The sequence below is a fragment of the Ctenopharyngodon idella genome, chromosome 22 (assembly GCF_019924925.1).
Source record: "Ctenopharyngodon idella isolate HZGC_01 chromosome 22, HZGC01, whole genome shotgun sequence".
Lineage (NCBI taxonomy): Eukaryota > Metazoa > Chordata > Actinopteri > Cypriniformes > Xenocyprididae > Ctenopharyngodon > Ctenopharyngodon idella.
Genome location: NC_067241.1, coordinates 4,270,419 through 4,285,514, shown reverse-complemented (window position 1 = coordinate 4,285,514; position 15,096 = coordinate 4,270,419). Strand labels below are relative to the sequence as shown.

The window sequence follows — 15,096 nt, the reverse complement described above, 5'->3', positions numbered from 1 at the left end:
CACAGCCTCTCGTACCTTATTGCTTACATGTATATATATATATATATATATATATATATATATATATATATATATATACACACACACACATATATATATATATATATATTAATATAGATTAATCACGATTAAGCGATTTGATAGCACTAATTTTAATTAAGTACTTTCATATTTATTTAAATTATGATTTAAAATATATATTTATATGTTTTTAGTTTTGTTGTTTATTTCATGTTTATTGCTATAAAATAATAAAACCACATAACTCGGGATCTTTGTTTTCAAAATTTGGGTAGCAGGGTTGTAAACATTATATCAAATTAATAGAAAATAAACCATTTATTATTAATACAATATTTAGTGTGGCCTCTTGAGGGTGATGATCAACATTTTCCAAAAATCAAGCACTTCCTTTAATTGACCATCACAAAGAAAAAAAAATATATATATATTTTTTTTTTTTGCAAAGAATCTGTCATTATTTGATCATCAGATCTCTCACCTGTACCAAGTTCATATCGGAACTCGACATGTCCGTCTACCATGGATAATGCCACAAAGTCCTCCACTTTCATCTTTTTGCCTCCGCTGAAGAACATCAGCCCATCTACATCCATGGGCTTAAACTCCATCTCGATGCGGAGGTCATTATGAATATTAGTGAGAGGAGGATATGCGATGTAAGATTCGACTCCATCAAACAATGGTGTCGTTACCAGAGTACCTGGGATTGTCAAGAAGAGGTTAAGTGAGAACCACAGTTGAGCTTAAAATGCTCAGGGAATTTTACATGTGAATGGATATGGAGCATTACCATCCATGCACTTCACTCCAGACTTGCCCAAGTGACAGCGGCAGTCATAGCCCAAACCACTAGGCCGGTTAATACAGGTGGCATCCGGTCCACAGGCCTCTGTTGTGTTCGAGGGCAAAAAGAATATGTTTTTGTTCTCTTCAACATGGTATGAAAACTTTTTTTTTGCTTTATTAGTAAATGTTTTATGTGGTATTCTAATTTTGCCCACAACTTTGGATGGAAACATAGCTTATAAAGCTAAGGAGGAGTGATGCTGTTTGTTGATTTTACAAATCCTGATCCTGCTTTTACAAATTCTGACCTGTGTGGCAGTGCAAGGACGAGTGATGCTGGCAGTTGCTCCCTGTGAATCCTCTCTGGCAATTGCATTTGTAGAGACTGGCTACAGAATCCGCACACACTCCACCATTCTGAAACACACAAATTACTTTAGGTAATCGTTTTTTTACCAGCCAATAACACAAAATACATACACTGGCCCTAAAAAGTTAGAGACAAAAATCATTTATGACAAAAAAGGACAAGTATTTGACTTTATTCATTCACTTAAGATCACTATGGTTTGCGCCTAGAAAAGTGACATTAGTCCTAAGGACTAGGATCACATGCTACTTGATATTTTGTTTCTTCAGCAATGAAATTCACATACACTTATGTGACTCACACAAGTGTCCAAATACCAAATACTGGGGTCATTGTATACCTGACATGGGTGGTCCTTGCAGGTGGGACAATTCGAAACTCCAGTGGAACTTTTATCAAGGTCCTTGAAAATGATCTCATCACCTTGGATAATCAGCTGTTTGATACAACCTTAAAGAAAGATCAAAACCCAGTGAAATTTATAGGAAAGCTATATCTGATACTTTCCTATGAAAGTCATATGGCACAGAATAACTTAAGGGTTTTCTCACCAACAAACCCTGTCTTGAGGTCTGCAGTTTTAGCAAGCATGCTATAGTTTGGATAACCGCCTACAAAAAGCTCCTCATTCAGATCCAGGCCCTTGAATTTTCCCTGCTCGGACACACAACATGTTTCCCATTTGCTTAACTGCCATCATACAACCACAAAACAGCACATTAATAAGGGATCTGGGGAGAGGAATATGCACCTGTGAGGTTCCATTTATAGGAGCTTCTCCATCCACAATAAGAGAGCCCTGAGTCTGATTCCTATAGAGCTGCACTGTGTGAAACTCGCCCAGTTTAATGGAAGTAGGGTAACGAATAGTTGCCATCCCAGAGCCCACATCAAACCTGTGGAAGTAAAATATGCACATTTGAAACATCATATCAAAAAACTAACATATCCAGTTTCAGAAGGAAAATGTTCTCTGAGATTGGTATGATATTGAAAGGTAATGCACCTGAATTCAGGGCGGCCGCCCACCAACCCAAAAGATATGAAGTCAGCACCTGTGGTCTTCTTTTGTCCATTATAAATGATCATACCTGGACGTGAAAGGAAAAGATAAGTCTAATGCGGCTTTCGCCCTACCTAACCATAGAGCTTGCCAATGCACAAAGCACTTTTTTAAGCTCACAGTAAAGCAACATGCTGAGGGAAAAGCTGCCTGCCATGTTCTCACAATGCCAGTCACTACCAACACAAGCCACATGCATGGGCACATGCCCTGACTCTGCCCTGTCTCCATTACATGGGCATAATCAGATGGGGTAGTACAGACCAGTGGCTCTCAATTGATAGGTTGCGACCCAAAAAATGGTACTGGCACTGTGTTGGATCACTGCTTGAGTTTCAAAATAGGATTCTGAAGCAAAACCTTTTGAGAACCACTGGTATAGACCATACCCTCTGGGTTATTAGCATTCAAAAAGAAGCACTGATAAGCTTGCCGAAACATAATCTTCAGTTTTATTTCATGTAGGGATGCAAAGTATACAGTATTGTTACCATATTAGTTATCGGCAGATATTAGCGATTTTTTTATTTATTGATAGGGCTGTACAATTTGGGGTAAAAATTGTGATAGTTTTGCTGTGCTTGTTTGTAGTGACCAGAATTTTACAATTATATCAATATGGCTTTAAATTTTTATAATGAATAATTGGTTGGGCCAGGCCCCCATGAGATTAAATTGCAGCCTTTGTAATTTGATAATCCCACCCTAATTATTGGCATCGATTGATATTGTATATTATATTTTACATTTTTTTTAATACTATACATTAGAATGTTGTGATGCCTAAATTCTCTTGTAGCATCTATAACAATTTATTTTATTTTTCAGGGTTTTTCAATACTTTTTATTTAGACCAAAACCCCAACTATGCACACATGCTGTATAACTGTAAAAGATGTAAAAGCTTCAGTCGGTTCATGATAACATTCATCATGCTGCAACCAACTCAATGAGAAGCAGAAGTGCCTTGATGAACATCATAAGCTATTGTCATGCCTGCATATGTTCGTTAGGGCCCTTCTAAGGGCCCAATGAGAGTATGCTGAGCTGCACTGCTGCATGGCATTAATAAATCTTGCAGCATGTGCTCCCAGGCACTCTCAGGCAAGCGAGCAGACTCACCGGCATACAAAATGAGCCCTTTATACCAAAGAGAGATGAAGGAGGGTAAAGAACAAAAAGAATAATTGAGTTTACATACAAGGACTAAACATTTTAGAAACAGTGTGCTCTTCATATAGTACATGTAACACTGTTCATTACCTTTGAAGAGAAAGTTATTCTAAAAATAAAAATTCTCATGATGTTCCAAACCTATATGACTTCCTTCCTTCTGTGGAACAAGCAGTTAGACATTTTAAAGAATCTTTAAGCAGGTGATTTCCTTACAATGAGCCACGGTCATTATGAAAAAGACCAGCAGGAAGATTTTTTTAAAATATCTAATTTTCTGTTCCGCAGAAGAAAGAAAGTCATACAAGTTTGGAACAACATAAAGGTGAGCAAATAACAGAATTTTCATTTTCGTTCTAACTATCCCTTTAACACTTCAACATGAAAAATATATATATTTTTTTAACTGTGTATACTTAAAACAGCTTTGGTGCAGTGAAATATCTTGCAGTTTGAGGGACCTTACCATCAACATTGTCCGGCCTGAAGGTAATTTTGATGCTGAATGCTTTGTAGGAGTTTTTGATGGTGGGCAGTGTGAGGTACGAGAGAGGCTCTTGGGTAAAGTAGGGCATCACTCTCTCTGGAAGACCACATGGACACAGACCGAATGTTAAAGAGACAAGCAGTACAACATTTCAGGAACTCTTCAGTGTAAGAAATAGCTTGGTTGTGAATGTTTCCAAATCTCCACTCTACAAGACGCTTGACTCCCGAAAGCAACATTTCGTAGGTCACTTTGGATAAAAATATCTGCTAAATGACACTTAACAAGATGTGCATGTCTAGATGTTTAAGCAGAGCTATACTTGTCTATTATCCAACCATACAGGTGATATCAGTGCTGCCATCACAAATTCACAATTTCAGACAATCAGCATAGTTCACCCAAAAATGAAAATAATGTCATTTATTACTCACCCTCATGCCGTTCCACACCCGTAAGACCTTCATTCATCTTCAGAACACAAATTAAGATATTTTTGTTGAAATCCGATGGCTCAGTAAGGCCTCCATAGCCAGCAATGACATTTCCTCTCTCAAGATCCATTAATGTACTAAAAACATATTTAAATCAGTTCATGTGAGTACAGTGGTTCAATATTAATATTACAAAGCGACGAGAATATTTTTGGTGTGCCAAAAAAAACAAAATAACGACTTATATAGTGATGGCTGATTTCAAAACACTGCTTCAGGAAGTTTCGGAGCGTTATGAATCAGCGTGTCGAATCATGATTTGGATCGCGTGTCAAACCGCCAAACTGCTGAAATCACGTGACTTTGGCGCTCCAAACCGCTGATTCGACACACTGATTCATAATGCTCCGAAGCTTCAGGAAGCAGTGTTTTGAAATCGGCCATCACTATATAAGTCGTTATTTTGTTTTTTTGGCGCATCAAAATTATTCTCATCGCTTTTTAATATTAATATTGAACCACTGTACTCACATGAACTGATTTAAATATGTTTTTAGTACATTAATGGATCTTGAGAGAGGAAATGTCATTGCTGGCTATGCAGGCCTCACTGAGCCATCGGATTTCAACAAAAATATCTTAATTTGCATTCCGAAGATTAACGAAGGTCTTACAGGGTGTGGATCGGCATGAGGGTGAGTAATAAATGACATTATGTTCATTTTTGGGTGAACTAACCCTTTAAGATCTACACTGGAGAAAAAAAAAAAAAATAATTATATATATATATATATATATATATATATATATATATGTATATATGTGTGTGTGTGTGTGTGTGTGTGTGTAACTGCAGATAGAACGGACTTGCATAATATATAACTAACCATGAACATTGAGTCTGGTGAAGGCCTCAACTTTCCCCTGCTTATTAGCAGCTGTACACACATATGTTCCTGCATCTGAATGTGTGATACCAGGGACTGTCAGGACATGTCCATCCTGTCTGCACTTAGAGGGCAACTCATTCTCCACCTGTAAGATGAGGACAAACAATCGCTTTCTGAAGTGAACGGAACCACATTTAGTACACTAAATAGGACTGACAACTGTAATATGCTGCTGTGTGAACATATGGGATTAGGTCAAGAATTAGGTCGAGTTTAGCCATGAAACATAAGGGTTACCTTTGACCATGTGATGGTTGGGACTGGGTATCCAGATGCAATGCAGGGCAAAACCGCATCAGAGCCAACTGTCACTTCCTTTGCCTCAGGCTGTGCAGCAATCTGAGGCAAGGCTGCAAAGTGCACAGGTTTCAGGAATCAGGGTTCAGTTACATCCAAAGCATTTCCCTTTAATACTGTGCATTGCAATATGAGACTATTTGTAGAAACCCTGAGCTTGATGTGTTTTTTAAGGTGTTACAAATTAAAACCAATGGCAAAAGAAACATCATAAACATCCTGGATATAATAATGTACTCACACTGGATATTAAGGACCACATGGGAATGCTCCGAGCCAACATTATTAGTGGCCGTGCAGCGGTACTGTCCTGAATCTGATTCGGTCACTTGATCAATCCTCAGGATGTTCCCCCTTACTTCCACATGATCAGGAAGAGAGCCTCCCACTTTACTCCAGCTCACTGTGGGCTCTGGGTCACCGATTGCATGGCACTCAAATTCCACTGAGTTGCCCACCATCACTGTCTGTACTGACGTGCGCACATTGATCCTCACTTTGGGTAGAGCTGTGAAGACAAAAAGCACAAAGTCAGTGGGTTTTAAAGTTTAGTTAACCCAAGATTTGGAAACATATTGTATTTTGGGTATCATATGGGACCTTGAATGGTGAGTCTAGCACTGTCCTGAGCCTGTCCAAACAGACTTGTAGCTCTGCAGGTGTAGATTCCCTCATTGCTTTGCTCAAGGTTCTCGATTCTGCACAAATAATAACAAAGATTATGAATAAAGGATACACAGCAGGGGCGTTTCCTTCGAGGAAGCAAGGGAGGCAGTGCCTCCTCAAAAAATTGGATGAGAAAATAATCCATATTACAATAATAAAACAATGCAAATTTTACAAAATGTGACATTAAAAAGTGTATAAATCATTAGTTTTTCTAAAGTAACACTGTCCAACAGCGACACCTGCAGGTAAAATTACAGCGGGAGTCCACATCTCTCATGCCTCCTCTGAGACCATTGAGTTTCAACAGACCCCCTAAAGTGAGTGGTGGCTTTGGTGGGGGTAATTGAGAATGAATGGGGGAAAGTCATGTGAGAGGAGGCAATGCCTCCAATCCGCTTTGATTGGATACGATTGGTTATGATTGGATACGATTGGTTTGTGCGATAAATCCCGCCACATTCGCGAATCAGTCTGAATGAACTACATTATAGCGTTAATGGGAAGACTAATTAAAAATTAAGTAAACAACTCACCCACTTAGATATCATCACCGCTTTATGTCACGTCAAAATCAAACTTGAAATGGCCTGAAAACATGATGACTGTGGGTTTTTTTTTTTTGTGAGCAATCAGCTTGGTAAAATTAAAGGTACATCTTCGTGTCTGTGACAGTGTTTACCGAGCTTGATGACTCATGATCCGAAAATAATTTGACTATTATAAAGAACAGCTGAACATCATTTCACACTATATATATATATATATATATTAGTCAAACCAAAATTTATTTAGACACCTTGAGCATTTCATTCATTACAGTTTATTCACTTTAGTTTAAAAAATATGACAAGATCTCAGAGTTAAACTGTGTCAGAAAAATTAATCTTAATCCAAATTTTATCATCAATTTTACTGGTTGTCCACTGTATGAAGAATTTTTGGGTATAATATGTTACAGTTGACTTTATTTTACTATCCTCACATAAATTAACTATAGTGTCCTGCACCCACTAGTATAAAAATATAAAAAATTATATCTAGTGTCTGAATAATTTTTGGTTTGACTGTATTGTTGCTGCCTTTAGTTAATATTTAACCAGAATTTTGATGTTAAGTGTCATGTGATGTTAATGCCACTCACCTGAGCACTCCGTCTTTAATGTGATGATTTGGCGGAAGAAATCCTCCCTCCTTCAGCCACTCAATCTCAATCTGAGACCCTCCTTTAGCAGCACAGGTAAACTCCACAGCACTGCCCAGAGCCTTCACTTCCACTTGTGGGGACACTTTCACCGACAGGGGTGCTGCAGGACACAGGGGTCAGAGGTCAAGCTGAATGCCAGTGAGAATTCATCTGATGATCACTTTGTGAGATTTAGAGAATGCATGATGTATGCATGATACTGAAATGACAATACTCACATCGGACAGAGACTTTGGCCAGTGCTTCACTCTTGCCAACCTTGTTGCTGGCCACACACTTGTATGTCCCAGCATCGTTCTCCTTGGCCAGGTTGATCTGGAGGTCTCCTCCTTGCAGCTGAGCAGTTTGAGGCAAGCTGCCGTTGACCTTAGTCCATTCGTAACGCAGGGGTGGGGTGCCATGGGCCAGGCACTGCAGTCGGATTACTTCACCCACTCGCACTGACACGTCATCGGGCAAGGAAGTGGCATAGGGTGGGGCTGCTCCGACCAAAGAAATGTCAGTTAGAGGATGGTGGATAATTACAGCTGGCTCATGTTAGAGAGCTTTACAAGAACAGGAAAATATGCTTCACACTTGTTTGAGGAATTTGGACAGCAGCTTAAAAAAAACAAAAAAACAAAACAAAAAAAAAACTGTTTTCCTGTATAAATAAATTCACTTGTGTAACTAAAAAAATCCAATTGTGCAAGATTATATATATATATATATATATATATATATATATATATATATATATATATATATATATATATATATATATATTTTCATTCAATATATATTGAATTTAGTGAATATTGTGTATTTCCCCAACTGGCATCTTGCTTTAAGCTTAAATCTCACATAATTTTGTGAAGTTTATGCTTAAAACAAGAAAAAAGTTTGGCCATTGAGTAATAAAATAAATGAATTCAAGATATATTATTGTAAATGTATTAATATATTAAGAAATGTTTAAATTATGTACATTTATTGTGTTATAGGGACATTTAGATTTGTTTTCTGGCAAACAAGACAAAAATACTGAATAAGAAAATTATGTATTTAGTGATGATGATAAATAATAATAATGATATAATAATTTAGTGATGATGATAAATATCTAAATGTTTGACATGGTCTCCAAATTTGTTAATAAAGGATGCATTATATGTTTTTAAATATTTATTCTCTTAAGTCTTAATATCGTATACGATTTAGCTTCAAGTACATGCATTTGGCTTGAAGGATATTTTTACTGCAAAACAAAGCAAAAATATTATTAAGAAAATTATTTTTGAAGTGTCAAATAATAATGTTTGAATGTGCATCAGATGAACAACGATCATCTCTATAAATGATTAAAGCTCACTGTCGACTTCCAGCATGATGGTGACTTCACTGGTGCCCATGTGGTTAGTGGCATTGCAGACATATTGACCAGAGTCCTGACGGCCAACATTAGGTAAGACCAGGCTGTTGTCGACTATCTTGTGTCTCCAAGGCAGAGAAGACCGTTCTTTAGACCATGTGATGGTGGGCTTTGGGAATCCTTTAGGTAAGATACAAGCTTTAAAGCATACTCTTTTATATAGATATATTAATGTCTGCTTGGGTTTTAACCCTCAATTTTCTACTGCTGCTTACGGTTGCACCTACCATGGGCATCACAATGAAGTGTGGCAGTTGATCCTTCTACCACAACAATCATAGGCTCACGGACGCTGGCACGTGGAACAGTTGGCACCTGAGACCCTCCTTCTACGAACACCTCTACACGAGTCTCAGTTGTGCCCTGGTTGTTCTGTGCTGTGCACACGTATGTGCCACTGTCTTCTGGCCGAGCAACTAAGACCTAAACATAGAATGAAACACTTTAACATACAGAGACAAATGATTCTGTAAAACAGTCCAACAACAGCTTGACTGCAAACGGCCCATAACCTGCATGACAGCACTGGAATCGGAAGGCACGGGGCTGCTCAGCATGGTTTTGCGGTTGTTGTCCAATCTGTGCCATCTCACAGAGGGTCTTGGCTCTCCAGCGGCCTGGCATTCGAGATTGATGGGATCGCCTACCCTGACTCGCACCGGTCCTGCAGGGGTCACTACAGCCTTAGGAGATTCTAAGAATGAAATCAGACAAAAATATAAGAGAATGGAGCAACAAAAGTATCTGAACATAAATATTCAGAAAATAGTGATATAATGATTATTTCCAAACTGGTTTTCAAAAAACCCCTAATGCCCCTTCTACCATCTTTTCTTTTGAAAATTGGCATCAAATGTTGCTATACCTCTCACAATGAGCGACACAATGCTGTGAGTCATTCCGAACAAGTTGCTGGCTACACAGCGATAGGTGCCCTGGTTTTTGGCCTGGGCATTGGTAATGGTCATAACAGAATTGTCGGGACCAATCTGCACGTTATCTACAAAACAAACAAAAAAATAAGCAAAATCAATTAGGTATCATCTTTTTAATTACACTGACATGACAGTGAATTGTAGTGTACCTGGCAGAAGCTGGTTGTTGGTGGGTTTCCACTCCAAGCGCACCGGCTGGGCTCCGCTGTGAACCCTGCACCTGAAGCTCGCTGACTCACCCTGCTTCACTGCTGCGCTATGTGGCTCAATGGAGATAATGGGGCTCTGGAGGCCTACTCCAAAATCAGACCACAAAATACAGTGAGCACATACTGCGCACAGCATCAGGCCCAGGGTTAGAAATGAAACAGGTCTAGGGCCAAAAATGTGTCAGACATTTAAACTGTAGGGGGAAAAAATGCCTATTGTCCATAGTGCAGTCTTCTGATTTTTCGTCTAGTTATGCTTTTAGTGCTTCAGTAGTGACCACTTCCTTTCATATTAGTTCTGCATTCGCTGTCTCAGAGGCAAGTTGAATGTGTAGCTAATAAAGTCATATTTGATAAACACAAATCAGCCCTAAAAATACAGAATGTAAAGGAAACACTCACAAAAATAACTATATCAGCACTATATCTTATGTATTAGGGGTGTAATGGTACACAAACATGATGGTTCGGTACACACCTTGGTATTGAAGTCACGGTTCGGTACGGGTTTGGTATAGAAGGGGGAGAAAACTAAACATAAAATTGCTGCTTTTTTCTTCTTTTTTATCAAACAGTGGTTTATTGAACAAATAGTGTCTCTCTCTTTAAATGAATTCAATTATAATTAACATTTTCTCAGGGATAAAAAAAAATCTATCTCAACTAATGCTGTAAACAATATACAGAGGGCCCTTTCTTGCACATTACTATAATATTAAATGTTACAATTAACAACAGAGCCCAAACTATTAAATTCAGTTGCTTTTTATTTTTAGATATAATAATCAACACACAAATTAAAAAAAAAAAAAAAAAAAAAAAAACTCACCTGGAGTTCATTTTCTAGTGAACTAAAATGCTGTGGACACTAAATGACTTGCCTAAGGTAAATGTAATGCTACGTGATATTATTTTCAAGCTGTTTTATTGATGTCTTTCCACAGTTGAAATACTGATTGAGAGATTACACGTAAACATATCTATGCATAGATTGTCTGTTCTTCATCTGCGCTTTTTCCTGTTGTGGCGGTTAGCAAACATTGTTGCATTACCTCGCGCATCCCTTTCTAGATTTGAAGTGTGGATCGCCTGTGACTGTCTGTATTTATCGTCTGACTGTATGCATCGAACCGTGACAGTTCGGGACAAATACATGTACTGTTACACCCCTATTTTGTATCCAATAAGGTTCCATTGTGGGCAGGGCTACCAGGCACGACACCGCAGAAACAAACCAAACGTCAAACAAAATATAAAGGTGCTGTTAGCGGTGGGATGAATAGGCTTGAAAAATAAGTTATCTTTTGACATAATACATGGAAAACCAAAATATGAGGATAGACGACACATTATGAAACAGCCTCTGCCTACAAAATAGCGTTTGGTTAATGTTTTTGATGGACATTGGCACTCTCCTGTTTGTCATAAATCAAGGGGACTTACGGGAGGAGCTGGATGTCACAGACACAGATACTGAAGCCTGGCGAGGGGATGGGCCACCCTCCACCCGACAGATATATTCTCCATTGTCATCTGCAGAGGCCTGCAGGATCCGTAGCTGAGTCCCCAGCACCTTGAGTCAAATACACATGCAAGCACACATATTGTTCATATATTAAGCAGGCGGCCCAGAAATCTAATGTCGCAGATACTTCTGAGATCATGCAAGTCAAATATGTTTCTCAATGGACTGAGATAGACCTGATGATTGGATGACAGCAGCCCGCCTGCCCTGCTCCATTTGACAGATGCTGGAGAGGTTCCTGGAACGATGCAGTTGAGATCTATCGTCTCCCCCTCCATTACAGAAGCAATAGAGGGTTGGATGGTGACTCCAGAGGAGATGATTTCACCTGATCAGTGTGAGAGGACAATATTAAAATGATATCCTATAAAAAATGTTAGTGTAAAATTAGTTTGATGGCTTGCCTCACCTCTTTTGACAAAGACCTCAATATAAGCTTCTGAGGAACCAACAGTGTTGGTTCCAACACAAAGATATGTGCCTGCATCGGATGACCTGATATTGGGTATGAGGAGAGTGCCGATGTCAGTGCGCTCCATGCGGGCCTGAGGAGGATATAAATATATGGGTATTTCAGATACATTTTTAACATTATTAGACATTATTACTGCAATATTTTTCTCTAAAGTTGATTTGAAATAATGTACCTTGTAAAAAGTACTAAATATATAAAATTGACTATTTATTATGTGAACATCAAAGTGAGTTTGGTCAGTAGTAGTGGAATAAACATAAAATCAACAACAGAAAAGTTTTATACTCATTACTTACCTTGCTTTGGCAAGACTCACATTAAACTAAATAATACAGTTTAAACACATTAATATAATACCTGCAAATACACTTTTAAAAATGTAGTAGTAAAATTTACTGTTTAGCATTTTAGTAATTTAGGCGATTTTTGTTATGAGGCTATCACCGTGTCCTGACCAAGACTGAATGCAGAAAAAAAAAAAAAAACTGAAAAAAAGGCATGATGGGACACAATCGCTCAAACGCAGCCAATCAGAACAGCTCTCTGAAGTTCTGCAGTTGCACTGCAGCTGAAATTTTCATGACTTCAGTGGTAATATACTGTTTTTTATGGAATTGTAATTTCCACCTTATTTTTAACAAATAGTTTTACCGTTTATGGTGTATAATATTCGATTCTAAACTTCCACACTCAGTCTCATCTCCTCCATGTTTGATGAGGAATGTCACAAGCTCACATGAGATCACAGCAATAGCAAAACACAATGATCCAATAAATTCCCAATAGACACAATCAAGTTCCGTCCTACATTTTTTCTTGCTCAAGAAGCCGTTTTTAACTCAGATATACTGTATCCCTGCGTCCCAATGTGCATACTATCCATCCTATCTGCTCTAAATAGCATTGAAAATTAATGTCACATACTATTTAGGATGGATAGTAAACACATTAGGAGGCTATTTGTATCCAATGAGGTTCCATTGTGGACAGGGCTACCAGGCATGACACCGCAGAAACAAACCAAACGTCTGAAAAAAAATTGTAAAGGTGCTTGTTTGCAGTGGTTTACAACATACAGGTACACTATAGGTTGAAGCTTGGCGCATCTGGTTAAGACACGGTGTAATTTTTTACGCCTCATAACATTGTTATTAATTATTGGTGTTACATTTATGGTGCTACAGGTCTATATTAGCAGATGATTAACCTGCAATTACCTGTATTTGGTTAATGCCGTTGGTGAGGTTTATTATTTCACAAAACGAGACACATAGTAACAGTGGACACTTAAAGCAGCTAGTAGCTACACAACATATAAATACTTAATCTTGAAATGTCCAGAACTGCAAATCAAATGTAAACATATAAACACTTTCTCAGTTTTATAAGGAATTATCCACCTTATTTTTAATGTAAGAGCAGGTGTGAACATTTCCCATGTCATCCGCTTCCAGTTATTTTAGTTATTATCAGTCCATTATAATGTTTGATACTGCAAACTAGTATTTGTTTACGCTTTTTTATTTATAGCAGCTTGTTTCCACCAGGGAATAAAAAGAAAAAAAAACTTTTTTTTTTTTTTTTTTTCATAATTCTGACTTTTCTTGCAATTCCAATTTTACAACTCTCAATTCTGACTTCTTTCTCACAATTCTGCCTTTTTTTTTTAATAAAGTCTGAATTACTTTACAGTGCCCTCCACTAATATTGGCACCCTTGGTAAATATGAGCAAAGGTGGCTGTGAAAATAAATCTGCATAGTTTATCCTTTTGATCTTTCATTAAAAAAATTCACAAAATTCTAAGCTTTCATTTAAGTAAAACAATTGAAAATGGGGGAAAAAGCTCATTATGAAATAAATGTTTTTCTCTAGTTCATGTTGGCCACAATTATTGGCACCCAATTATTGCAACACCCTTTTCCCAAGATAACAGCTCTTCTTCTATAATGCCTGATGAGTTTGGAGAACACCTGACAAGAGATCAGAGACCATTCCTTCATGCAGAATCTCTCCAGATCCTTCAGATTCCCAGCTCCATGTTGGTGCTTCTCTTCAGTCCACTCCACTCATTTTCTTTAGGGTTCAGGTCAGGGGACTGGGACGGCCATGGCAGAAGCTTCATTTTGTGCTCAGTGACACATTTTTGTGTTGATTTTGATGTTTGTTTTGGATCATTGTCCTGATGGAAGATCCAACCACGGCCCATTATTGGATTTCTAGCAGAAGCGGTCAGGTTTTGATTTTTTATCTGTTGGTATTTGATAGAATCCATGATACCATGTATCTGAACAAGATGCCCAGGACCTCCAGCAGAAAAATAGGCCCACAACATTAAAGATCCAGCAGTATATTTAACCGTGGGCATGAGGTACTTTTTATCCATGTGTGCACCAAACCCATCTGGTGGGTTTGCTGCCAAAAAGCTCTTTTTTTAGTTTCATCTGACCATAGAAGCCGGTCCCGTTTGAAGTTCCAGTCTTGTCTGACAACTAAATATGCTGGAGTTTGTTTTTGGATGAGTGAGGAGGATTTTTCTTGAAACCCTCCCGAACAACTTGTGGAGATGTAGGTGCTGTTTGATAATTTTTTTTAGGCTTTCTGAGACTCAAGACTCAACTAATCTCTGCAATTCTCCAGCTGTGATCCTTGGAGAGTCTTTGGCCACTCAAACTTTCCTCCTCACCATGCATTAGGACGATTCAGACACACGTCCTCTTCCAGTCAGATTTGTAACATCTTTAGTTGATTGGAACTTAATTATTGCCCTGATAGTGGAAATGGGGATTTTCAATGCGTTAACTTTTTTTTCCTATAGCCATTTTCTATTTTGTGAAGCTCAACAATCTTTTGCTGCACATCAGAACTATATTCTTTGGTTTTACTCATTGTGATGAATGATTAAGGTAATCTGGCCTTTGTGCTTACACATATTTGTACTCCTGTGGAACAGGAAGTCATAGCAATGGACAATTTCATGCTCCTAGTCACCCTGGTGTGTTTAAAAAAAAAAAAAAAAATTAAATATGAATGGGAATATACTTCAGAGATATTTTACTCATAAGAATTTCTATGGGTGCCAATA

General features: G+C 38.0%; 1 protein-coding gene across 14 annotated transcripts in view; it reads right to left on the bottom strand.

The window, feature by feature from the left end:
* hspg2 (heparan sulfate proteoglycan 2) overlaps positions 1–15,096 on the bottom strand; it is a 118,452-nt gene that overhangs the window by 13,553 nt on the left and 89,803 nt on the right. For 10 of the 14 annotated variants that reach the window (XM_051879886.1, XM_051879890.1, XM_051879891.1 and 7 more), the window contains 23 exons: positions 11,947–12,082; positions 11,714–11,865; positions 11,456–11,585; positions 9,953–10,099; positions 9,734–9,868; positions 9,381–9,562; positions 9,096–9,291; positions 8,809–8,988; positions 7,676–7,936; positions 7,395–7,557; positions 6,185–6,282; positions 5,826–6,092; positions 5,525–5,637; positions 5,225–5,372; positions 3,883–3,999; positions 3,366–3,383; positions 2,187–2,271; positions 1,932–2,076; positions 1,732–1,834; positions 1,521–1,630; positions 1,119–1,227; positions 815–913; positions 503–724 (listed from right to left, as the gene is read on the bottom strand). In XM_051879886.1, coding sequence (XP_051735846.1) covers positions 503–724; positions 815–913; positions 1,119–1,227; positions 1,521–1,630; positions 1,732–1,834; positions 1,932–2,076; positions 2,187–2,271; positions 3,366–3,383; positions 3,883–3,999; positions 5,225–5,372; positions 5,525–5,637; positions 5,826–6,092; positions 6,185–6,282; positions 7,395–7,557; positions 7,676–7,936; positions 8,809–8,988; positions 9,096–9,291; positions 9,381–9,562; positions 9,734–9,868; positions 9,953–10,099; positions 11,456–11,585; positions 11,714–11,865; positions 11,947–12,082 — 3,316 coding nt within the window. The remainder of the gene's footprint in view (positions 1–502; positions 725–814; positions 914–1,118; positions 1,228–1,520; positions 1,631–1,731; positions 1,835–1,931; positions 2,077–2,186; positions 2,272–3,365; positions 3,384–3,882; positions 4,000–5,224; positions 5,373–5,524; positions 5,638–5,825; positions 6,093–6,184; positions 6,283–7,394; positions 7,558–7,675; positions 7,937–8,808; positions 8,989–9,095; positions 9,292–9,380; positions 9,563–9,733; positions 9,869–9,952; positions 10,100–11,455; positions 11,586–11,713; positions 11,866–11,946; positions 12,083–15,096) is intronic. The other 4 variants (XM_051879887.1, XM_051879898.1, XM_051879888.1 and 1 more) reach the window with 2 other exon arrangements.